Genomic DNA, 25,159 nt, shown 5'->3' on the forward strand with positions numbered 1-25,159 from the left:
AAATAGAAAATTATTTGTATCCTGGAAGGCCTTTAGAAATATGGATATAATTGACACGTGAAATTGAATATTTCTTTCAAACAAATATATTTACAGGTAGTGGAAACTTTCACATATGTCAAGTTTGTGATATGTAAAACTGATAAACATGTAACTTTGCTTCAAATGGAAAAGCTGTGAGAGATTACTTCTATGAAAAGATGAGATTTCCTTCAGTTTTTTAGGAAAGCTCCTTTTGAACTACATGCATCGAACTTCAGGTTTCACATTCAAATATAAGGAAGATCCATCCTCTCAGTATTTTTTGTAATTCCTTTTTCTGTTTGTGGCAGTGATACCAGAGATCCACAGTTAAGCTGTTTTTATTGGTACTAGCAAAATTCGGTGATTTTTATAATTGATAATTCCCTGCTTACCTTTTGGGCTGTAGCAGGGAAGAAATAGAAGTATAGTTCTTAGGCTGAATACCCTTGTTTCAACCAGGGCTCCATCAGAGGCTGCAAGTCTTTATCTTTACATTAAAAGAAAGTTGAGGCAATTTGCCAGGATTTAAGGTTTCTATTAATAAAAATCAAACCCAACCGTAATTAAGTTGTCATTCTTCTTTTTGTTGTCTGTCCTTACTATATGAAAAATGCAAAGATTCTGAGAATAAATATATCTGTATATTATGATTTTGTAAGTGATTGACACTTGTCTTTTCTCTACTTATTTTGTATTTTTATTTCAACATGAGAGAAATAAATACTTAACATCCCTGTGAAATGTGAGAAAATTATTTTTTTAGGTTTTCGTGAAGCAGAACACTGAAAAGATTGGGAGTGGGAAGAGAGATTAAAATAAGTGTCTTAGCATGCAGATGAAATCTGTTTCATGGAGACAACTTGCATTATTTTCTTGCTGTATATGCATAACATTGGCAAAATAATTGACATTAATAAATAACTTTTTTCTTTATTTTAAAGAAACATTTTTTATTATACTGGCATCTCACTTAAAATGCTTAGAAACAAGAATATAATAATTTTATTAAACAATAATTTGAAAGTAATAAATACTTTGGGTGATAACTTCTGGATCCTGTACCTTCCTTCTTAACATGCCCAGCATCCTGACTTTGCTTTCATTCCATTTCAGTTCTCAAGACTGTAAATGACTTATACATGTCTCCTTATCTCTTATGTGCAAATGGTTACCACTGGAAAGGCATTTAGCACCCGGTGAACTCAAAACAAATGAAGGACGTTACAGCTGGGAGGAAGGATGTTTTGCAACATGCTTTTTCGTGAGCAAATGTGTTGCACTCTTCACTCTTCACCTTCTTTCCATTATCAATACCTTATTGAACCTTGCTTTGGTAGGACGTCTGAAATTAGCATCTTGTTTCATGACTCATGATAGAAGAGGATGGGTTGGCATTCTCTTATTAATCATGCATATAAAGGGAATGAGTTTTCTGCTTGTGTCAGGAGGGCGATACCAAGTTTCCATTTTTTGACTCCAGTTTACCAGTCCTTCCCATGAACTTGTCTTTGGTGTGACAGAACTACAGCGTGGTTCATTTTTTTGTATCCTTCACAGTAATTTATCTGTGAGGAACAGAAAACTGCAAGCACGGATGCTGTTGGTGTTCCTGCAGCTGAAGGACACCCCCCTCCTCTTTTTTTTTGTCCTTTCCCCCTCTCTTCCTTGAAAGCTAGCTGCTTTTTTAAGTTAATTGCTTGTCAAACCTCCACGTTTGACTCACCTATTCTGAATTGTCCTGTAAGACAGAGCAATTTACTTTTTGGGTTGGTGTATTCTCCCTGAATTAGGTGTTCTGGAACTGCAGAAGGCTGGCTGGCAGGACTCAAAAGTTTCTTTTCTCATTTGCAAGTCTAAATGGTAGGATGTTTGGTCAAGGTGTTACTACTTAACTTGGGATATACAAATAGGATGAATAGTATAGTTGAAGGGGAAGCATAAAGCCTGGGGAGGAACAATCCAAGGCACAGGACAGGAAGGGGGCTGACTAGCTGGAAAGCAGCTTAGCAGGGAAGGCCTTGGGAGTCCTGGTAGACGCTGGGTTAAATATGGTTGAGTACGAGCCAGTGATGTGCCCCCGTGGCAAAGAAAAGTGATGCTGTCCTGGGCTGTATTAGGGGAGCCAGCAAGTGGAGGTGCCTCTCTCCTCAGCACTAGCGAGGCAACATTTTGAGTACTGTGTCGAGGTCTGGGCTCCCCAGCACTCAAGAGATATGGACCTGCTAGAGAGGGTTTAGTGAAGGGTCAGGAGATGATTAAGGGGGCTGATGAGGAAAGACTGAGAGAGCTGAGACTGTCCAGCCTGGAGATCAGGCTCTGGGGAATTCTTACCCATGTATAGAGATACCCAAAGGGAAGGTGCAAAGAGGACAGAGCCAGGTGCTTTTCAGTGGTGCCCAGTGCCAGAACCGGAGGCAATGGGCACAAACTGAAACACAAGAGGTTCCCTCTGAAGATGAGGAAATGCTTTTCTACTGTGAGGGTGACTGAGCACTGGCACAGGTCCCTCCGAAAGACTGGTGGAGATCTGAAGCCACCAGGACATGGTCCTGGGCAATGTGGTTGGAGTGGCCCCGCGTGAGCAGAGCAGTTTGACCAGATGACCTCCAGTGATCCTCTCCTACCTCAGCTGTTCTGTGATGCTGGAATAGCAGCATTGCTGCTAGGAAAGCTGGAATGAATTAGGCTTTGTTGTTGTTTGTTTGCATTGTATCAGCTGGAACAGTGCTCTTTTTTGTTTCCTTGTTTTTTTTCTTCTTTACTTTTTTATTTTAATTAAGGAGGATAAAAGTAGGATTAATGTGTCAGAGTAATGGTTTACAAACTATACAAGCTGATGATAATTTAGAATTTAAAAATGTTTTAAGATTAATATCTCAATAGCGTATTACAAAGTAAAGAGAATGAATGTGCAGCTCCACAGAAAACTGAGTAATTCATTTGCCTCTGTACCCACATCATCAGAAAAAATACTGAAGCAAAAACATGTGCGCCTCCCCAAAACACAAATGTATGTTGAATACAGGCCTATATTGCTAAATTATCGCATTTTTGTGTTCTGTTGCGCATTTTGCTGATAAAAGCTGCTGTTTTACTTGTACTACCTACATCATACTGTTCTGCTAAAGATTAATGGGTGTCAGTAAGAATTACTTGTATCATGACAACAAAAGTAGGATTTTGTTAACTATAGATCCGTAAAAGACTATGTATGATCAAGAAAACTCTCGGTACTTCCAGAGGAGTGCTGATTTCTCCAGTGGAAAAATATTTTCTTTTACTGAGACTTAATGAAGTTCCTGGGTATTGTTTGTGACTTTGTGGACATTTTATATCACTTCATGACATGACCTAAATATACCTTTTATATTATTTTATTTCAAAGCTAATGAATTCTGCAATTTGGATTTTAAGGGACTGAATGAAGATGGAGAGGGGAAAATCTTATTAATGAAATCTACACTCTGTTAACAGGAGCATCTCTGCTGCTCCATGCTTTCCTGTTCTGCAGGCTGGCAGTGCTCAGACTGTAACCTCATGTTAACAGATGTGGTTAGAAATACTGGTGAGAGTAACATATCACAACAGAATCTGTTTATTTGTCTGCTGTACATGTGAATGTTGCTTTGTAAGCAGCCTGTACAATATGCAGTACACCTGCCTACGTAACTGGGATATATATGTACCAGTGTCTTCGGAGGAAGTGCCCTTGGCCTTAAGTAAGACGGTTTGAAGAAAGGTATTTCCTGTGAAGTTGTCTGTGTTAGCCCTTTGAAACTGATGGGACCTTCACTTTCTTTATGAATTGTTTCAGGCATGCCTGAAAGAGTATTCCAGTTTTGTTAGCTTAATCTCTGTTAGTGCAGACTGTTCATGTGAAGCGCTGCTGCATTTCATTAGATATTGTATGTTCATGCAATTGTCAGTTCTGTTCAGAGGCATTTTGTTAGTGTAGATTGGAAATTAATATGTTAACAAGTTAATATAGGACAGAAAATACACTTAAATTTCTGCAAGAATGATAAGGGATTTATTTTACGTAGAATTAAACTGCTTTTATTAGAAATTACTGAAGTTTTTAATTGAGATTAAAAATCGTCCCTGTTCAGTATTTTAGACTGACTTTTAAGAACAAAAATTGTAACTGCTTACTGCACTAATTGCTAATATGCCTTATCCTTGGAAGGGCAAGAGGTCTGTGCTGCAAAGCTCTGCTCCTGTTGGCTTTGAGGATTTGCATTTTTTTGAAAGAACGTGTTTGCATTGACTTCCTTACTTAATATCTTTTTTCTTCTTTTTTTTTTTTTTAACCAAAAAAAATGTGCAATTTTGTGCAGAATGAGGGACTATCAAGATTATTGACTGCATTAGTTACATAAAACTGCTGCTGGGGGTATTGCTGAAGAGAAAGTGAAGGCCAAGTTTAGCCTTGCATATATCAGAATGAAAATATCTGTTGTGTCAAAGAAACTGTACCTATCTGTAGTTTGATCTTCAGGTTTGAAAAACACTTTAAGCATATGAAGTGAAATTGAACATAAGCTAGCACCAACCATTTGAATAAACCAGTCAGCCTGATAAGAGTAAGGCAAAATATTTGGATTAATCTTTGAAAACAGGCTAAACCAATTTCTAGTAGTGTTTTCACTGTACTGGGAAGGGAATTCCATATGCTGTGAGGGTATACATACTTGTTCGGCAGAGGAAAGGTTCTGAGCATCGTTATCTTCAGTAGCAACAAAATCGCTTGAGTATGTTTAAAACTTTACCAATAAAATTAAGAGAATTTCTGAGCTTTAGAAATCTGTGTAAAAGTTATTTGTACCTGCTCAGAACCTACTTGTAACTCCTGTATCAACAGAGTATTACTGATACTTCCTTGCTGGTGTACGTATCTTATATGGTTTGCTAGGGCCACTGATTGGGTGTGTGTAGGTGAGAGCAGTTTTTCCAAAAGAGCTTGTGTGGAATACTGTGTGTGTTTTTACACAATTTCCAAAATACTTTGTCCTTTCAATAACATAGTTCCTTAAAAAGAAAAATTTCAGCTATGATTTAAATATTGGTTTTTCTTCACAGGGTGCTTATATAGAAAGCTATTTTCTAAGCCATGGCTCTGTAATTCCTATTAATAAATATCTGAAATGTTTGATACACCAATTTAAAAAAATTGCAGCGCCTTTGTTCTGTCAAACTTTCCAGAACAGTCTTTTTTTTTTTGTAAAGGTTTACTAGAGACAGTATTTATTTTCTTGTTTTTCTTGTAGCAAATTCTGAAATTGAAGTCTCTGTGTCTGCAAGAAATGTGAGAAGGTTGCTTAGTTTCCAGCGATACCTGAGATCTTCCCGTTTTTTCCGTGGTATCACTGTTCCAAATTCTTCAAACATTTTAGATGATGATTATAATGGACAAGCAAAGGTTGGTTGATTGATTATATGGTTTTGAAGCATGTTTTAAAAAAATGTTTGCTAGTGTATAACTATGTTATGTTAAGAGATAGTGCAGCCAAATGCAAATCTTAAGCATGTATTTTTACATAAATATTCGTGTAGATGTATGTTTGTATCATGGCAAAATCCAGCCAAAATTTCCTAATTTCTAAAAACTTGTTCACCTCCCACAAGTTTACTGGGATGATTTTTAGAGTAGTTCAATAACTCCAGTGAACAGAGGATGCACTGTAATAACTGAAAAAAAGTGAAGGGAAAAAAATGTAACCATATTTAAGAAATGGAGCAATTTGGACTACTATTACCCCTCACCCCCTTTCCCGTTTTAGTCCAACCTCATTACTGAACATCTGCAAGAATGACTACTACTGAAAACTCAATAAGATGCATAAATGGTTTTATCAGAAGATTGTTATGCCAAATTGACTTTTTCTTTGGTTTTTCTTTGATTTGGTTCTCTTTTAAAAAAGAGAAATATGATAGCTGTAATGTACCCTCACTGCAGTGAGGCACACTGGGAACACGGATGGTACTGGACCAGTGGTTGGATGAAGGGCTAGCGAACTGGGGACAGAGGATGGGTAGAGCTAAAAAGGGAATGAGCAGGTGAAGTTTACAAGTTTTTCAAGATCCCAAAGGCTGTGTCTTGTTAATGATTGATTACATGTAAAGCTTCCTGTTCGTAGGCTTGACGCAGAAAATGACTATCATTATAATATAATGTATCAATACAGCACACAATCAAACTGCAGCCTACGAAGAACTTGATAACCTGGATGATGGATTTAAAAAATTTTATGTTTAATTAAACAGCAGAAAGACCTCGTTAATGCTGTTTATTTCTTCTGGCAGCCGAGTTTTAGTGGCTGGTGGAGAAAAGCTAGAATGTAGTAACTGGATCATGGAAACAGCTCTACCAATCTTATAGAGTAGAAGGCAAATACCTGTTGTAAAACGTGCTGGGTAGGTATTTGTGGTAGAGGCAGGGGAAGGAAGGGCTATAACTGATGAACTCTGGTGAGGCCTTGAGTGTTGCTTGCTGTTCTTGTTCATCTCTGTTGCTGGCCTAACAGTTCATGTGGAACAGGGGTGAAGAAGTGCTAATTCAGTGAGGTAGAAAGTCAAAAGTCAGTTTCTTTAAAAAAGAAATTAAATGCTTGGCTCATATGTCTAGTAAAGTATGTAGATATTATTTCTCTTGTATCAGAAACAAGGGAAAGAGAAACTGAGGTGAAGGACTACACAAAGTTTAACTACTAGCTCTCTGCGAAGATTAAAAATGGAAGAAGTCTGAACACAGTTATTCTATCATACTGTTTCAATTTTTAACCTAATTGTTCTCAATTTTATTTCTTTGAAGAAATTGTGTGAAGGATGATGGGAAAATCTTAAACCAGTACTGCCAAGGCACTTCATGTCTTTCAGTTTCCCAATTTGTGACATGTATTTTAAAGTTTTCCAATTATCAAAGTTAGTTTTTATTTTAATACTGTTTTTTGTATACAGAAATCCTAAGAGTTGGATCAGTCTCTGAAATCTTAAATACTTTTCTGGGCTCTGGGAAGATAGGCATATACTGAGAAAAAAGTGAACAACCTCTGTGTTTTCTTTCAGTGTATGCTGGAGAAAGTTGGAAATTGGAATTTTGATATTTTTCTTTTCGATAGACTGACAAATGGTGAGTTTATTTTTGCTATTTGATTTGTATTTTACCTCTTAGTTTAACTTAACCATTACTCCTATGTTGTGGTAGCTGATTGCTTTTTCACTAAAAAGCACAAATTTCATCGAGTAGTACTTTTGGATTTAATGGTTTTTAATCTAAATCCTAGCTTGCCAGGCCACTCTGTTAAAATGCCATCACTGTCAGTACTGGTAGCAATCACTGATTTGTTGAAGAAACATTTCTTGTACTTTGTGGATTGCTGTTCTCGCTTTTATTATAAGTAGTAATTCAATATAAATTGACAAATAATTTTGCTAATTGAGTCCCTTTTCTTAAATTACATAGTGCTGTTAATCTATATGCTTGTGTCCAAAAGGTCAGTTACATTAAAGAAATATTTTTCTGATAAATTTAATGTTAGTTAGGATAATTCTATTCCTTTACAATACATTGAGAAGGCAAGGTTGTATGAGCGCATTATGATTATCATATCTTGTGGAATACTGAGAGAATTAGGAGTTGAGCAGACGGAAACTGTTGTACATATAGCTTGCATACAAATGAAAAAAGGAAGGAAAGGTAACGGTTGGGTTTGTGCACTCATTACAAATAATGGTAGGAACCAAAGTAGTAGTTACTTTGAAAAAAACAGAGTCAATTAAAGCATTGGTTAAGTTATGGACAGACAGACAAGAGATCTGTAAATGTGCTGGAGAGGAAGAGGAAAGGCCGCTGTAGTGGATAGAGTGAAGCTTTGTATTATAGTCTGCAGCAATGGAAGCCGAGTTTTGAACAGAATGGAAGAAGGAGCTGAGCGAGTCCAGCACCAAAGCAACGTTTGTGCCAGGGTGGGAAGCGAATGGAGGGCAGCTCTGGCAGGTTTTACATCAGTCAAGTGGAATTGGTGGCAGAGATGCAGTCAGTGTTTAAGGTTGACAGAAGGAAAGAGAAATGCAGTTCAGAAAGGAAAGTATGATGCCAAAAGATGTTTTGTTGAAGGGATGCTTGGCTTAGTCTAGTGTAAAAGTAGTATCCTCACAGTTTGATTAATACAGAAAATGAATATAAAAAATGAGAACAGCGAGGATTTTTACAGCTAGATTGTTTATATTAGTAATAAACTTTAGATAACTGAATGAGGAAAAAGCTATGTGTGCAAGTTAACCTGTTTGCAAGCATAGCTTATTTCAGATTAGTTTCAGATGGGAGTAATCTGATATGATCTTTTTTATGTGAGACCTTCTCTACCTTTTAAATATCCTTTCTTCAAATACGTTTTAGACACTAGTAGTACAGCTTCTATTGTGGAAGCCTTCCTATACCATTGTTTTTGCATCATAATTTAGTCATTTTACGAGGACATTTTGAACAAGCAGTCTTGTTCTTAAAAGTTTGTGAAGGGAGAATGCTGTATGTAAAACTCTCCTCAGTGAGCTGCCCTGGATGAGCCTGTAAGAAATCAGTTACTCAGTAGATGTTTGAATAATTGCATATCTTATTGTGAAGAAGTTGTGTGCACGAATGAGTACATTAAGCTTTGCAGCAAGCTGAATTTAGTAGAAAATTCTGTCCTTTTGTACCTCGGTTTCTGTCTGTGGTTCTTTAATTCCCATGAAATGAAGATTGTCAGAGTCAATGCACTAAAACTGAGTTATCCACCACTACACATTGTTTGCGGAGTAAATAATGGGCAAGGTATTTCAAGTGAACATTTCCAGGCTATTTCTCTGTCTTGTACGGTTTTACTTGTTTTACTACTAGAAGTCATTATAACATTATAGCTATGAGTAGCTTATGTTGTAAGCTTGTAATAGCATACATTTTCTAGAGAAACTTAATATGTTTTCTTTGAGTTTTGGGGAAAATAAGGAGTAGTTTAGCAAAATACATGATGAAAATGAGAGATATCATATGTACAATGTATACTAATCAGTAATGTTCGTTGGCTTTTTTCTATGCCTCATTATTTTTGTATTCAGTTTTAAGCTGCATGTCTGTTTATAAATATCATGATGCAGCATACCTTGGAGTTGAATACCATTGTAACAGGTTTGCACTTTGAAACCTGTTGCTTCCTAAGTGTTCAGTAACCTTTTCCTCCTATCAGTTGACAGTGGACAATTAGTGAACACATTATACTTATGCAAAAACACTGGTGATGACTTGAAGAGATAGCTAATGGAATCTTGTCATGCAGTAAGATTTAAATGATTATGGGTGTAGAGAAATTTGCCTGTATAGTTTTTGTGACCAATTTGTTTGAAATAATGTATTTATGAAAGAATCGTTGATTTCATGGCTTCCAATGAATTAGTATTTTCATCTTATTTTTAGGAAACAGTCTAGTCAGCTTAACCTTTCATCTGTTTAATCTTCATGGACTAATTGAACACTTCCAGTTAGATACGATGAAACTTCGTAGATTTTTGGGTAAATACAGCTTTTTATTATGATAAATACTGCTGTTTATCCGTATTTTCATACCTTAACTGAAGTGCTGATTATAGTTTAACAATAAAATTTGAAGAATACTGATGCAGTCCAGATTGTATAGTGATTTAAAATTAGATTGATTGAGACAATCTCACAAATTTTGTATGCGTACCGAAATCTCAATGTTAAATACAAGCATCTTCAACAAGCTTAGTGGTTTGAAGCAACTACTGTATTGTATTTATTAAATCTAAATAATCAGGAATATACGTGATTGTGACATTTTTGTGGGGAAAGCTGGACAGCTCCTTCCTTGTTTTGATTTTCAGTCATTTTAGTCTTAATTTCCGAAGTTCATGGTTCATTAAACATGTCAGCTTGGCCATATTGAATGGTGCCAATTCGCTGGTATCTCTTGCTTGCTCACTCAAACTCCTACAAATAAGCACTGTACTGTGATTAGGGGAGAAATCACCTTGGAAGGCTTTTCCTTCCTTTCAAATAAGGGAATTCTTTTGTTTTCATCATTTAGTTCTCTTTCAGCTTTAAAAAAGTTCAGTTCTGTCTTGCATTTCAGGTTGTTTTAAAGTGTATTCAATTTCTTCCATTTTAAAAAAGTTACTTCAGCTGGTCTTGAGAAATAATATATTGGAATGTGAAGAAAATGATTATAGAAATCTGGTCTTAGGCTACTCAAGTTGTAACTGAGAGTGTTCTGATATTCTCATCCTGCTTATTTCCTGATCAGTTGAGATTAGGAAAAAGCTGTTTGAAATGAAAGACCGAGTTAGGTAGGAGTTACTGGATTAGTTAAATGGTTATCAAAAGTTAACAACAATCTTAACTAGACATGACTGCTCAAAGCCATAGGTCACTAAAATGAGAATGGACTTGGAGGAAGACAAAATTTTATTACAGCTTTGAAATTCACTACCTTTCCCTTTTCATTGATTCCTTCTACTTAATAACAGCAAGACAAATATTTCTTACCTCTGTCCTTGCTCATCTGTCCAATCAAGGAACCTTTCTTTTTAAAACAGCTTTTAGCGTGAGCCCAGTTCATATTTTTCTTTTGCTACATCTTATACCCTAGTCCAAAGAAATCTGAAGATCCAATCCCAGAAGACTATGACAGCTCAAGTGGTCCATAGTGCCACCAAATATTCACTTTATTTGAGAACTTAATGCAGTCTTTTTAAGGAGAGAAATCTGATTTTTTATTTAAGTACTCAATAGGATCTCAACATTTTATGTTTATGTGTATATATATCTATTGCATATGTATATGTGTGTACATATGTGTGTATTTATACACGTACGCAGCCTTTCAGTGATTTCCTAAGGTTACTTGGAGATCTGTCTTGTCCTGCTGTGTTTACAAGGTCTTATTCCAGACCTGAACAGGGGGACATGAACTACAAAGAGTACTACCTTCCTGGAAACACAGGGTTATTGTGCCATTCTAGTTCCGGCAAACTGTGATCAAAATATTATCCCAGGTCTTCTTTTTTAAAATAAATCATTTAAGAGAGTTGTTGACTTCAGGTGGCTGCATCAGCCTATGAAGCCACAAAGAAGTGAGGGTTAGGCCGAGGAAGTCCTTATTCATGCACTGGATGTGAGGAGCAGGTGAAAGGGAGTTCTACTGCAGATTTAATAGGGTGCAAAGGTGCTTATTTTTGTTACTTTCCATATGAGGTGTCAGCTCTTTACAAATACTGTGGCAGTAATGCTCCAACATTACATTCACAATCACATCAGGAATACTGGCTTGTAAACTGAGTAGGAAAAGAGGTTGTGGGCATGTTTGAATGGGACTCACAGGCTGTAGTCAGCCAGGAAAATGTTCTTTGAAGTTTGCTTGAAAGAGCTAATGTGTCATATCAGGCAAAACTTGTGAATATACTTCCATTGCTGTGCTTCAGATCTCCCTGTCCATCCTTTTAATGTTATAGTTCTTTTACTCTACATATTCAAGCGAATGTGGATGTCCTTTAAAGTATTCTACCTATGATGTTTAAAGACAGCCAGGAAGATGAAGGAAAGAGGAGGAAAGCAAGGAAGAAGTTACATAAAAATATGTGGTTAGTCAGACCATCATCTAAATGAGATTCTTTTCTGAATTGAATATAGGCTTAAATTTGCCTGAGTACAAGTATGAGAAGATGCCTGAACTATCTAGAGGTGGATTCCCATGATTTTCTTTCCCTAAAAGGGAAAGAAAAACCCTTCATATCACAGGAAAGCAATGCTTAATTCCTCTGATCTTGTCTGTTTTCAAAGCAGGATATGAAGTCATCCTGATGCTTTGGTAAATAGTCTCACCTTCATTTTTTTTACTTCAGGTTGCCTCAACTTTCAGGCAGGCTAGATTATCAAAGGGAGCCGTCCTGAGAAGTTCTCAAAGTGAAAGTATCTCAGATTATATATAGATTTGAAGTTGTTTAATTTTTGCTCTGAGATGATTTTACATGGAGTTGATTTCCTTTAGAAAATACTGCTTCACATAAAAATCTTTTAAATCTGGATCTTGGTTCAACTGATGATTTATTGGCTTTGATGCTTTTATGTGTATGTAACTTGTGATATTGGATATTTCTGTGCCTAACAAGGGCATATAAAATAGTACTTGAAAAACTTGCTATTTTATTTAAATTTGGATATTTGTTATTTTCCTGCAGTTATGGTTCAAGAAGATTATCATAGTCAAAACCCTTATCATAATGCAGTCCATGCTGCTGATGTGACTCAGGCCATGCACTGTTACTTAAAAGAGCCCAAGGTAAGGAGGTGGTCTCAGTTTTACATTACATGTGCATACAGAAATATATGTATTTGTGTGTGTATACTTAAATTGATCATATACATCTATATGTATATAACACACACACACACTTTTATTAAAAGTAAACCATCCAAAACCCCTACAAAAACTACTTTTGAACACAAAAAAGCAGGGAATTACTCTCCATGTTGCTGAGGCTATGGGTTCACACTTAGCACTATGGTTTTCTTTTTCCCCCATCTTTTGAGCTGGTATTGTCTTTCACGTGACTTCACCTTGAACCAGAGTAGGCAATTGATTAAGGTTTGGGTGGGGTGTTTTTTTTCCTCCAGAAACTACCATTACCCTTGCTTTGCTCATTTTTTATGTTAATGAATAGTTTGCTTCTGCTGGATGTACCTTTAAGCAAGACATCAGTTCTCTTTGGCTTTTGTTTCTTGAAAAGGGCAATGTGACAGTCCCTAAGAAGCCAAGCTAGCTGAGTGTTTCTCATTACTTGGATTGCTGGCAGTTTGCTGTATGCCTTAAACAATTTCAGGGCTAAATCCCGTAATTATGTATTAAATGGAAAACCGTAGTGCTCTCTAGCCAGGTGAGACAAGTTACCTGCTTTGATGCAGATTATGTGGTATTCTCTTGACTAGCAGAGCTCTGTGTTCTGCTTCAGAGGTAAAACCAAGTAAGTTCTGGCTCTGTGGATGTTTCTCAAAGGTGCTTTGCCCACTCCTCCCACTTGGTTTCTCAGCGCTGCTCTCGAATCAATTGTTAATGCAGTGAGCCAAATCAGAGCTGATATGTAATGAGCTTTTTTTATGGCACGCAGTTTGGAAGCTCTAAGCATTTTTTTAATACTCGTGCTGGAATTTTTATAATGTTTCAGCTACAAATATAGACTTTATATTTTTAGTAACGTGTACAGCTACTGGTTCTGTTGCACTGAAGTACATTATAAACATGTGAGGCATGATAGATGGCAAATGCAATGGGAATATAAACTCCTGTCATCACAGGATGTTTGCTGCATTTCAGTTTTGTGCAGGCAGAACTATCCTCCCTGTTTCAGTGCAAGCTGGACTTTGCTACTGTATTTAACCCACCAACCTCCCAGACAGAAGAAGCAACAACTATAAGCAGTGAAAATAAGTCCTTGCATTTTCATGCTGAATTGACACTCATGTACTTCTTGAAAAATTATTTATTTTGGGGCAGATTTTCCCCTTCTGGTTCTCTTCCTGGTAGGCTTAGAAATATAATTTTGCTTAAGAGTAGAAATGCTTTCTGAGCAGTTCTAAAGTCTAAAGAGCATTAGTTTATTCCTTTTAAGATCAAAGTTTTTTATGGTTTTTGAATGCATCATGTATTTAAAGCAGAATTGACACATATGGGCAAACTTAGTAAATGAGATGGAGAGCTAATTTTAAGAATTTGCTGCATTTACAGGATCTGTCTAGAAATAGTACTTCATTATGAGCCAGAAAGTAGCATTTTGTGTGCCAGCATTGTTTAAAATTGAACCTTTCCATTCAGAAAGAATAATGCTTAAACCATTGTTGAAATTTTGTGGCATTGAGAGGCAAATACTGTGAAAAGTCAGTGGAATATTAGCTTTTTGCTCTACTAAAATTTTCTCTGAGTTTCTGTTGGCTGTTAATTACTAGAAAAAGAAAACTAAAAATGCGATACCCATGCGCTTTTTCTAAGGGCATATTTGCATTGCTAACAGAATTACATTTCTTGTTATTATCTTACAGCTTTCCAAATCTTTAACTCCATGGGATGTTCTGCTCAGTTTAATAGCAGCTGCCACACACGATTTGGATCACCCAGGTGTTAACCAACCTTTCCTAATTAAAACAAACCATTACTTAGCAACTTTATATAAGGTAAGGGCGAAATACAGCTGACGAAGTATTGATGATTTGTGAATTTTGCCCTCCTCTAAAAATGAAAAGAAGAAAAGAAAACATCACCCCAAACCCCAACAAAAATATCTGATGCCACTGTTAGTATATAGCTCTTCAGTTTAAGAAAAAGGCTTTGACTGATACCTGTAACACCCCTTTTGTTCACAGAATACCTCAGTATTAGAGAACCATCACTGGAGATCAGCAGTAGGCTTGCTGCGAGAGTCTGGTTTATTTGCACATATGTCATTAGAAAACAGGTATGTTCATACAAAATAGTATTGATTAGTTTAAGACATAAGTAAGACAGCCTTGCAAAATAAGCGAAATTATTGCACAGCAGTTCTGATTACAAAATGTAGATTATGATCTATTTTAAGAATTCCTGGTTACTGAGCTGGTAGAGTCGAGCAGTTCATGGTGCAATGTGATCTTTGAAGAATAATGTTTACTGTGAGCACACTGAAGAAGTGTATTCCTATAGTCAAGCACCTGCTTACATTAAACTTGGCAGCTTTTTCTCGTTCTGCCACCACAACTGTACTTTAAAGTAGACCCCCTTCACCTACTTTAAGAAGAAATAAGTTTTAATAAGTTAGTTTGCATTTTTAAGGAAAAAAAAAAGGGGGGAGGGAATCTAAAAACTGTTTTAGGCTTCCTGAAAGCTGCCAGTGAAACATTGTGGTATTTCTGTGGATGTTGTAGGAATTTTTCAGAGGGAAAACAAACCAAGAAAAGAAATAGCGCAGTGAAAAAAAAATGCTGGTTATAAAGCTTGTGACTTTATTATAATGAATGTGATAAAATAATAATGAATATGATAAAAAGACATGTAAATCTAGTGATAGCTATTGTTCTTGATTGTTATGCTCTTTGAATGTTTGGTATCACTCATTTCAGGCAGCTGATGGAAAGCCAGATAGGTGATCTCATCCTTGCCACAGACATCAGTCAGCAAAATGAGTATCTGTCCATGTTTCGCTCCCATTTGGACAGAGGAGACCTATGTTTAGAGAATGCGAACCATCGTCACTTCATTTTACAGGTGATTTTTTTGGTAATATTTTTGAAAACATCACCTTAGCATCGAAAATTACTTACTTAAAATGCCGTATATTACTTCTTCCAGGCTATCTCTTACTTTCAAAATGAAGTGGAGGTTTCTTTTACTCATTTTGTTTCATCACAAAAAGTTTCTTCCCTCCACCTTCAGTCTTCCACCTCTCCAAGTGCTTCTCCCAAGTGATGATGTGTGTTGGTGACTGTGGTAACTTAGAGCTACTAAACCAAAGGGAGTTGTTTCTAATGCAAGGTTTGATTCTTCTGATGACTCCAGTGCAGTCTTAGAGCTGTGAAGTGTTTCAGGGAGGGAAAGCACCACTGTTATGAATGCTTGCAGCTGTGCTAGAGAGAGATTTAGCAAGCTTTAGAAATGAAAGCCTTCAGAGTCTCTTTGAGTTTATAGCCATTTTTATTATTAGGTTCATATTGAGAACTATAAAAGAAAGTGGGCAAACAGATGAGTTCAGTCCTGTGCAAACCATTATTTAAGATGTGAACTTCAGAGCCAGAAATGTAAAATACTGTTTGCTTGCTTTGATGTTTCTTTTTCTGAATTTATTGTTCTCTCCTGTACTAGTGAATATACTAAATATAGCGCCCCTGAACTACTTTGACTGAATTTACATATTGCTCAGAGATGATCATGAGACCTGATAGTTCCTTGGTAGCATTCTATAATTGTATTAAACAATTATAGAACATAACTTTAGAGAGAAGCACAAATGGTAGGTAGGTTTGTTATTCACAAAACTTAAATAATCTGCTGTTGGGAAACACGTTTCTGTTGGAGGGAAAGGTGAACTAACACTGTGTTAACTTAATTAGATGGCTTTGAAGTGTGCCGATATTTGTAATCCATGTCGGACGTGGGAGCTGAGTAAGCAGTGGAGTGAAAAAGTAACAGAGGAGTTCTTCCATCAAGGCAAGTAAGAGTGGAAGTATCTGTTGGTACAAACTGTATTAATGCTGTGGAGAGAGCGACCATGAGTCATAGCTGCTTGCAAATAAAGAGATTTATATTTAGGACTCAGAGCTTTACAGTACAGTATGGGATTTCTTTTTTTACTTTCATGGGTTGTACTTCTTGCAAAAGGTTGGTGTTACTAAAAGCCAATGGAGAACCTATTTAGGATCTAAGTCTGGTTCAATAGATGCTTCAGCCTGAAAGGAGCTTCAGATGAATGATTGCGCTCACTTTACATTTACCTGGTGGTTTCAGCAGATTAGGAAATGTATTCATCATGTATCTTCAACATTTGAACTTGGGTTGTGAGGCCTGTCACTAAGTGGGGAAGAACTAGGGAGGAGACTTTAGTTGGTGTGCAATTAAGGCTGGTTACTTATGTGAGCAGAAAATAAAGTTTTTAATTGACAAATTGAGTGAATTTGCTCCATTATTAATTGTTCTAATGATAAAGTGTGCTTCTCCTTTCTTAAGGCTCCTTTAGCTGACTTTAGACATGCTAATTTGTGCATGGAAACAACAAACGGGGAACAGACGGCTTTATTTGGTGCTAATCACATACAGCTTATTCTTAGGTAAAGGTGATGGAGGAGCAGAACAACAAATTTCCTTCGGTGAGAAATTTCTCAAGGCTGAGCTGTCCTCTTCCATATTGCTAAGGGTCTCAATTTGTCATTGTTAAGGATCTTAATTTGTCATTTCTGTGGCAGTCTAGGAGGTTTTGCAAGAAGGTGTATGAATCCTTCAGGAAACCTGTGATATGATGCTTTTTCTTTAATTATTACCTGATGAAAGAATTGTTGGTCTCACTGACAGACCTACTTGTGTTTTTGGGGGAGATGGAGAAGGGAAGTGAGTGTGTTCAGCCAGCTGCAAGATACCATCCTTGTTGAGCAGCTCACACAGCTCACTGTTGGTTGGATTTGACTTCATTTGGGTCTGGACTTGTTGACTCACCAGTTGTATTATACTTTTGTTTCTTTAGGAGATATTGAAAAGAAATATCACTTGGGTGTGAGTCCACTTTGTGACCGACAGACAGAAACTATTGCCAACATCCAGATTGGTAACTACAGTTCAGTTTATTTCAGTAGATTTCTTCCAGGATGCAATTTGACACAAGTACCTTTCAGATGAATATCCTAGAGATCAGACCTGCTCTGTGTGCGTGTGCGGCAGCGCTTCCTTATTACAAAGAGCAATGGTTTTCAAGTTGCTGGGTAATGTTTCTCCCTTGAATTGTTTATGAAAAGGGCTGTGCTTTCCCCGGGACCAGAGCGTCTCTGTTTGCTCACAGAGCAGGTACAGCATGGGGAGCAGCTGTCTGACTTGTGCTGCTGCCCAGAACTTTCCTCATCTGAAGCAGCCAGCTGGGGAAGAGGAGCGTTCATTCCCATTGCCTGAGCAGTGTTGGGTGCCTTTTGCAGTGAGGTTGCAGCATGGCTCTCTGGGTTTAAGGCTCTCTGGAATGTCAGCATTCTTTTCAAATATGGGGAGACCTTATTGCTCTCTACAACTACCTAAAAGGAGGTTGTAGAGAGGTGGGTGTTGGTCTCTTCTCCCAACTGACAGGTGACAGGACAAGGGGGGTTGGCCTCAAGCCCCACCAGGGGAGGTTCAGATTGGACATTAGGAAAAATTTCTTCACAGAAAGGGTCATCAAGCAGTGGAAAAGGCTGCTCAGGAGGTGGTTGAGTCGCCATCCCTGGAGGTGTTTAAAAAGCAGGTTGATTAGGTGCTTGGGGACACGATTTAGTAGTAGATTTAGTAGTGGACAGGTATGGTGTGAGGTGATCTCCAAAGTCTTTTCCAACCTAATGATGCTATAATTCTGTGGTTCTATAAATGCAGCCTTAAGAAGGTTGGCGGGCAGAGATTTAATGGAGAATGGTGTATAGCCATTATATTGACTTTTTTTTTGTTAACTCGAGTTGGATTTAGAACAGTAAAATAACTCTTTACAATTATTTTTAATAAAGTTGCTTATGTAGATTGAATGGGACTTAGTTTAAAGCACGGTGAAGAGCATAATAAATTTAACCACAAACACAGTATGAGTTTGAGCTTTAAATTAGAGACAAAACCTGATCTGTTCAGTCAGCTGCACTCTTAATTTAGGATGCTAGAAAATCATACATTTCTGTAATTGACAGATTCAGTTTTGGTCATCTTACCATTGAGTTTTTGGTTCATGGAAAAAAGGACACTATAAATAAGCACCCATGTGCATATACACACATGTATATAAATGTTCCTGTGTTGACATTTTGTGGCTTTTTGCTGAAAAATTTCTATAATCTGTATTTTTTGCCAGCTTGTGAAATGAATATATGTAGTTCTTTCCCTCTCTTCCCCCCCTAGCGTAATATAATTCAGGCTGTCTATGGAGTAATTTCTTATAAAGTCTTTTAGAAATTTAGGTTTTCTAAATTAATTTGTGTGACTTGTTTGATGATGTTTAGATTCTGCCCCCCCCCCCCCCCCCGTTCTCCAATATTTTCCTTTATTTGCTTAACATTGTGAAAGAAAAGAGATTACTTTCTAATCCAATTGAATGCTGTTCTTTTGAACATCAAAGTCTTTTACATTTTGAGAGATTATTTCACAGAATCACAGAATCACCAGGTTGGAAAGGACCCATTGGATCATCGAGTCCAACCATTCCTAACACTCCCTAAACCATGTCCCTCAGCACTGCATCCACCTGTCCTTTAAACACCTCCAGGGAAGGCGACTCGACCACCTCCCTGGGCAGCCTGTTCCAGTACCCAATGACTCTTACTGTGAAGAATTTTTTTCTGATATCCAACCTGAACCTCCCCTGGCGGAGCTTCAGGCCATTCCCTCTTGTCCTGTCCCCTGTCACTTGGGAGAAGACGCCAGCTCCCTCCTCTCCACAACCTCCTTTCAGGTGGTTGTAGAGAGCAATAAGGTCTCCCCTCAGCCTCCTCTTCTCCAGGCTAAACAACCCCAGCTCTCTCAGCTGCTCCTCATAAGACTTGTTCTCCAGCCCCCTCACCAGCTTTGTTGCTCTTCTCTGGACACACTCCAGAGCCTCAACATCCTTCTTGTGGTGAGGGGCCCAGAACTGAACACAGTACTCAAGGTGCGGTCTCACCAGTGCTGAGTACAGAGGGAGAATAACCCCTGGACCTGCTGGTGACCCCATTTCTGATACAAGCCAAGATGCCGTTGGCCTTCTTGGCCACCTGGGCACACTGCTGGCTCATGTTCAGTCGGCTGTCAACCAGCACCCCCAGGTCCTTCTCTTCCGTGCAGCTCTCCAGCCATTCTTCCCCCAGTCTGTAGCACAGCATAGGGTTGTTGTGCCCCAAGTGCAGGACCCGGCATTTGGCCTTGTTAAACCTCATCCCATTGGTCTCGGCCCAGCAGTCCAGCCTGTTCAGATCCCTGAATTTCATTAAGATGCCCTAAATATTAATGAATTTTTAAATGCATGTTGGAGAAGAATCTGTCTCATTGCTTATTTTTTGCTCCTGAATTTTATTTAAACTATTTAATGTGAGTATATATATTTTTTTTCACTTGGATACGTTTGTTGGCTTGTTTTTGAAGGTTTTATGACCTACTTAGTGGAACCACTGTTTGGGGAATGGGCCCGGTTTTCCAACACCAGGCTGTCGCAGACCATGCTTGGCCACCTGGGACTGAACAAGGCGAGCTGGAAGGGGGTGCAGAGGGAACAGTCTGGCAGCGGTGACGATGGTGACCCTGCTTTTGAAGAAATGGACTCAGACCTATTACCTCAGGAACCTCGATTGTCCTGACCTCAATCTTCATGACAAAACTGCCTCTTCTCTTGGTATCTGCACGGTTGGATTAAAGGAGATAACTTGCCAGCCCAAGGTTTTAAGAAAACGGTAAAATGATGCCAGCATTATTTATTTCCAAGTTTTCGTTGACACAGACCATTTGAACCAGAATTTTTTTAACTTGCAAGATCTGAACATAGAGCAATATGCATACGCCTCAGTTGGTTTTTGTTCGGAACCTTGAATATGCAAAGCACAGCAGTGACTCAGCCTTGGAGGAACAGTACAGAAGCTTCATTGTGCCACACGGCTTTGGTTTTTTTTTGGTGACGTTTGGAATACGGTCCTCAAATCTAAGACTCGAGATGGATTGTTCCACTTTCTTGGAATTTAGCAAGACTTGCATAAATGTGTTCAAAGCAAACCTTCCACTCAGTCCCTGTTTTAATACGGAAATGTGAAGTGCCCATCCTCTGCTGCCTCTGGCAAGACTTGATGTTTACAAATGTACTCTGAAACTATTGGTTCTAGACTTAACCTTTGTGCATGGCTGTGAAGGAACCACTAACTTGGGTTTTTTTGCTTTTTTTAAAAGAAAAAAAAGATCAAATTGGAGACTGCAGCTCTTGTTTCTTTGGATGCCAGAAAAGCCTCCCATTTGCCATAATTTTGTTTGTGCACTGGGAACTGAGCATTCATCATAGAGCACAGCCAAGCTTTACTCCAGTGCTATATGGGAATGCAGTTTTTTAAACAGCGGAAAACACTTCTGAATTGGGGAAGGGAAGGGGTGGGGGTGGGGGGGAAGCGTCCGAACTGCATTGCGATTCTGCAGTGGAAACATCGCATGTTGTTTTCGCTATTGTACACTTGAACTGCACATGCAAGAACAAGGTGGAATGTCTAAACACCATAATCAGCTCAGGGTATTTGCCAATCTGAAATAAAAGTGGGATGGGAAGCGTGTCCTTCAGAACAAGGGTACAAATGCCCCTTTCGCTGCAGCGTGTGTGTACGTGTGGGTGTGTGAGTATGTTTGGGACGGGGAGGGCGGGAGGGAACCGGGAAGGGTTTGAACGGCAACATTTTATTGTTTTGGTTTTTTTTTAATTTTATTTATTCTTTTAGAATGTGACAATTTCATGAACAGCCACATCGGGGAGGAAACTGTAACAAATTGCTACAGATGCCTTAAACTATGCACAAAGCTAAGTGACCAAATTTGTTTTTGATTTGAAAAATAATAATTTAAAAAAAAAAAAAGTGCATTGTTTACCTATTCCTCCCTCTACTGAAACTTCACCCACTGATGGGTTTTTGATGGGACAAGGAGAAAATGTTTTTTAGGACAAAATTAAAGGACTAATTTTGAACTTAAAACATTCCATTTTTGTAATTTGTTTTACATTGTTTTAAGTACAGTAAGCACAACTGTAATCTAGTTTGAGAAACTGGTGCTTTCTTTTAGTTCATTTGTATTTCCCTGTTATTATTGTAAAAGACTGTTTATTAATTCTGTTTACAGTTTGTTGCAACAGCCATTTTTGGGAGAGAGCTTCAGCGTAAAGCCATTTGTAAAGGCTTTGCCATATCCATTTTAATATGTGCCTGTTGCTGTTAACTTTTAATTAATAAAAAAAAAAATCTTTTCACATTACGCTCCTGTACATTTAAGTTACAACCGAGTCCAGCATTTCGGGAAGGTAGCTAAGGTTGCAGTCAGCTTCCAATGTAAAACTAAGCCAACTTTCGGATTTGAAAATACTGGTCCTCGTATGCCAAAATTTGTTGCCTCTTGGAGCTTGGCCTTTTACTGTTTGGAAAGCAAATCCTGACTTACCTGATTGTTTCCCTTCTGAGATTAAGTTATTATTCTTTCATGTTCCCCGAAGTAGTATCGTTGATCTCGAAGCGGCCATGTTTAAAGAAATAAATTTATAATGAAACCATTTTTTGGAACCCGCGTGAACTTCCTTTGCCGTCAGTGCCAGTTTTTGCTGTTGTTCGGTTTCAACAGAGAAGGCCCAAACGCGATCCTGAGCCGGGGGTGTAACTCGCAGTGACAGAGGAGCCTGACTTTAACAGGTTGCCTTTGGAAGGGGGATGATGGCCAGCGGTGCTTGGAGCCCTCAGGACAAAGAGGCGATGACTGTGTAGGAGTAAATGACCACAGCGAGACCGCTGCTAAGCTTCCCTACAGCCTGTACAGATCCGTAGCGTTCAGCGTGGAAGAGGATTGATTCTTCTTCCACTTATTTGAATAAAGCACATTCGAAGCCTGCAGCCGTTTTTGAAACAGATCCCCACTAAAATCAGTATCTCATTGTGTCTTCTGTGACTCATGTTTTCTTTTAAAATATGACTTGGTTAAAGATGGGGCCTCCACAGTGAGATAAATCTCGCTGCTCGTCACAGCCTAGTTATAAGGGTATTTTAATACGTAAATTTAATGAAAATTGAAATTAATTAAAGTTTACAAATATAGCAATATTTCAATTATGTATAAACAATCTGATTCTTTACCATTGTGCAATCTTGCTGTCATCTGCTCTGATAGGAACCAGTACCACTTGCCAAGGTGAGAGAGTAAAACAGGACTAGTTTTGTTCTAAGTCCGGGAAAGGGGCTTCTGTCTTCTCCTACCAGGCTGGATTTAGAAAGGCTGCTTCTAATCCCATCTATTGGTGTACATGGAAGCGTCTAACATTTGGCTGAATTAGAAGAAAATGGAAGTTTAATGCTGTTTTCTGCACACACTCTCTAGAAATGCCTTCTACAAATGTACACTGAACTCCAACATTCCTACAGCCTAAACGTTTCACGTGAGCGCCCTTGTGAGGGCACCCACTGGTCAAGAAATGCATTACAGGACGGTGGCCCAGTCCCCACCACAAATCGTTTTAATCGACAGCTCTGCTCCTGGTGAGCTGCGCTGTTCACTCGCGTACACAGCTGCAAAGAGGCCTTGGGGCATGGCTGAGGTCTCTGCCCAGCGGCGCACCAGGAGCTGTAGTTTGAGCACTTCTTGAGATGCGTTTCTGTGGGCAGTGGTGTGGGGTACGTGGAAGAGACAGAGTAAGATACAGAAACGTATGAAATAAATTATCTGGTGGCAGCTTTATGATTTTATTTTCTTGACACATGATGTCTTCCACCATAATTTTACGTCACTGAATAAACTGTGCCACCTTTTCTGTATTTCTGGTGCTGGATCCCTGCACCTCACCTCAGTTCAAGTTAAATGTTTGGTGTGGTGCTTTCCCCCCATTTTAATCTCGCTTAACAGGTCAAGCGATGTCCTAAGTTTTACAAGTTAATGATGCAATTGGACCAAAGTACATCACTTACACTTTGACGTTTAAAATCATGTAAAGTGAAACAGTGAGCAGAGCTTTTGTCTCTGAAAGAAGATGAGGACTTGACGTTTTTCTGGGCCACCTATTCTGAAGCTGTGGCACCTTGGGGTGGGGGGAGTTGTGCCACACCAGGGGGCCGTCCGGGGAACCCAGCATACATGGGATAGGGAGACAGTTAAGTGAGTACGTTCCTGCTAAGTTTGTGATGAGGCATAAACTTCTCATGGGTTCCTGATCTGTTTATTCATCTGAGCGAACTGAATCGTTAGCTCTGTGTTGTTCTATGACCAATTCTACTGTTAGTCCTGCTGTGCAACAAGGTAATTAGCCCAGTCCTGAAAGAGACACTAGTAAGTTGTCACTGCATTGATTTACAGCCACTATAATTAGAACATAACCTGTACTTTATTGTGGCTGCTGTCTGGCTGCTACTGTTTGCACAGTACCACAAATCATACACACTATTTATCTTAACTGCTTTTAATTGTATATAGTGACAATACAGCATTAAATACAAAACTTGAAGGTGTTTCAAAGGCATTTAGAAGAATACAAAGATGTAACGGCCTATCAGTAAGACTGATGGCAGTGTTTTTTGGAAGGAAGTTACACTGCGTACGTATTAACACCGACCCAAGCTTCACACCAGAAACCATCCTCCTCAATCGTACAGGCTACGTTCCAGTTAAAAGCAGCAAAGCTTCAGTTATCCTCAGTCACCCAGCCAGAGCCACTCACCTGTCTTTATTAAAGAAGTGCTGCTTTTTGCTTTCCCTAGAAAACAAACTCCAAGAGGCACTTGTACTTGTTCCAGCAGCCAGATCACCTTAGAGGGCTAAAATACTTCCGACTCGGCTCATTTACAGTCAGAGCAAACCTTGGCTTCATTTAAGTGTGCAGCTCGCTTGTAATGCTCTCGGTCCAAACCAGCTTTTTTTAACCTGAATTTTACTTTTAGCTTTAGCCCTTTCCGTGCCTGTGGCTGGAGACAGGAGCTCAGTTGATGAAGTAGCTCTGCACAGGTCTGGCAGCTCTATGAGATGACCCCGGAAAAGCTTCCCCTGAAGAACAGGTTATGTGCAACAGTTCTACCATCTCTTCCCTGAAATAGGACCGTGAGAGCTTGTGCGGTCCCCAACTGCGAGGAATCTATCCAGGGGCCCAAGACAGCTCGGGATGAAAAAGTGTCTGTGAGTATCCCTTAGCACAGCTGAGAAGAGCAACACCCTTTTGGCAACTTGCACCCCACAGTACTTTGTACCTTTTTTCCTAACTACACAACTTCTACGCTAGTTAACACATAATCTGACATTAATTGTTTTACTCTGCTGCTCTCTGCTGGTTGTTTCAAATACACTGGAAGCATGATTTACTCACTTGTCACACACTCTCACCCTTGCAAGCTTATTTCAAACAAACAATCCCACACAAAAATGCGCTGGTACTTCAAATGTCTCATACCAGGTGACCTCTGCAGCAGATTTAAGATTTCAATTTTATTTTCTAGTAGGAGGCAGAACATTTTCAGGTTTTCTTTGGGCTAAAAATTTGCTTTAAATTAAGTTTAAAAGAAAGACTTCAACATGAAAAATTCAGTATCAAACTAAACATTTTAGTGCCAGTTATAGTTAGAGCTCAGATGATTGATACTTACTGAAGGGCATATCACTCATTATTAACACGTACACACATTTTTAAGTTGGTCAGTTATGCACAAAGAATACTGGATATGTAACTTAGT

General features: G+C 38.5%; 1 protein-coding gene and 1 pseudogene across 6 annotated transcripts in view; one reads left to right on the forward strand and one right to left on the reverse strand.

The window, feature by feature from the left end:
* PDE7A (phosphodiesterase 7A) overlaps positions 1-25,096 on the forward strand; it is an 81,120-nt gene extending 56,024 nt beyond the window's left edge. For 3 of the 6 annotated variants that reach the window (XM_054057285.1, XM_009570881.2, XM_054057286.1), the window contains 10 exons: positions 5,292-5,443; positions 7,090-7,153; positions 9,476-9,571; positions 12,256-12,356; positions 14,111-14,242; positions 14,432-14,523; positions 15,164-15,308; positions 16,151-16,247; positions 17,275-17,355; positions 19,866-25,096. In XM_054057285.1, the coding sequence (XP_053913260.1) occupies positions 5,292-5,443; positions 7,090-7,153; positions 9,476-9,571; positions 12,256-12,356; positions 14,111-14,242; positions 14,432-14,523; positions 15,164-15,308; positions 16,151-16,247; positions 17,275-17,355; positions 19,866-20,077 (1,172 nt within the window). In that variant the 3' untranslated portion in view covers positions 20,078-25,096. Of the gene's footprint in view, positions 1-1,165; positions 1,286-5,291; positions 5,444-7,089; positions 7,154-9,475; positions 9,572-12,255; positions 12,357-14,110; positions 14,243-14,431; positions 14,524-15,163; positions 15,309-16,150; positions 16,248-17,274; positions 17,356-19,865 lie in introns of those variants that run through there. The other 3 variants (XM_054057289.1, XM_054057287.1, XM_054057288.1) reach the window with 3 other exon arrangements.
* On the reverse strand, positions 18,906-19,859 carry LOC128851117 (uncharacterized; annotated as a pseudogene).
* Positions 25,097-25,159: the final 63 nt, after the last annotated feature.

This window comes from Cuculus canorus, chromosome 2 (genome assembly GCF_017976375.1).
Source record: "Cuculus canorus isolate bCucCan1 chromosome 2, bCucCan1.pri, whole genome shotgun sequence".
Classification (NCBI taxonomy): domain Eukaryota; kingdom Metazoa; phylum Chordata; class Aves; order Cuculiformes; family Cuculidae; genus Cuculus; species Cuculus canorus.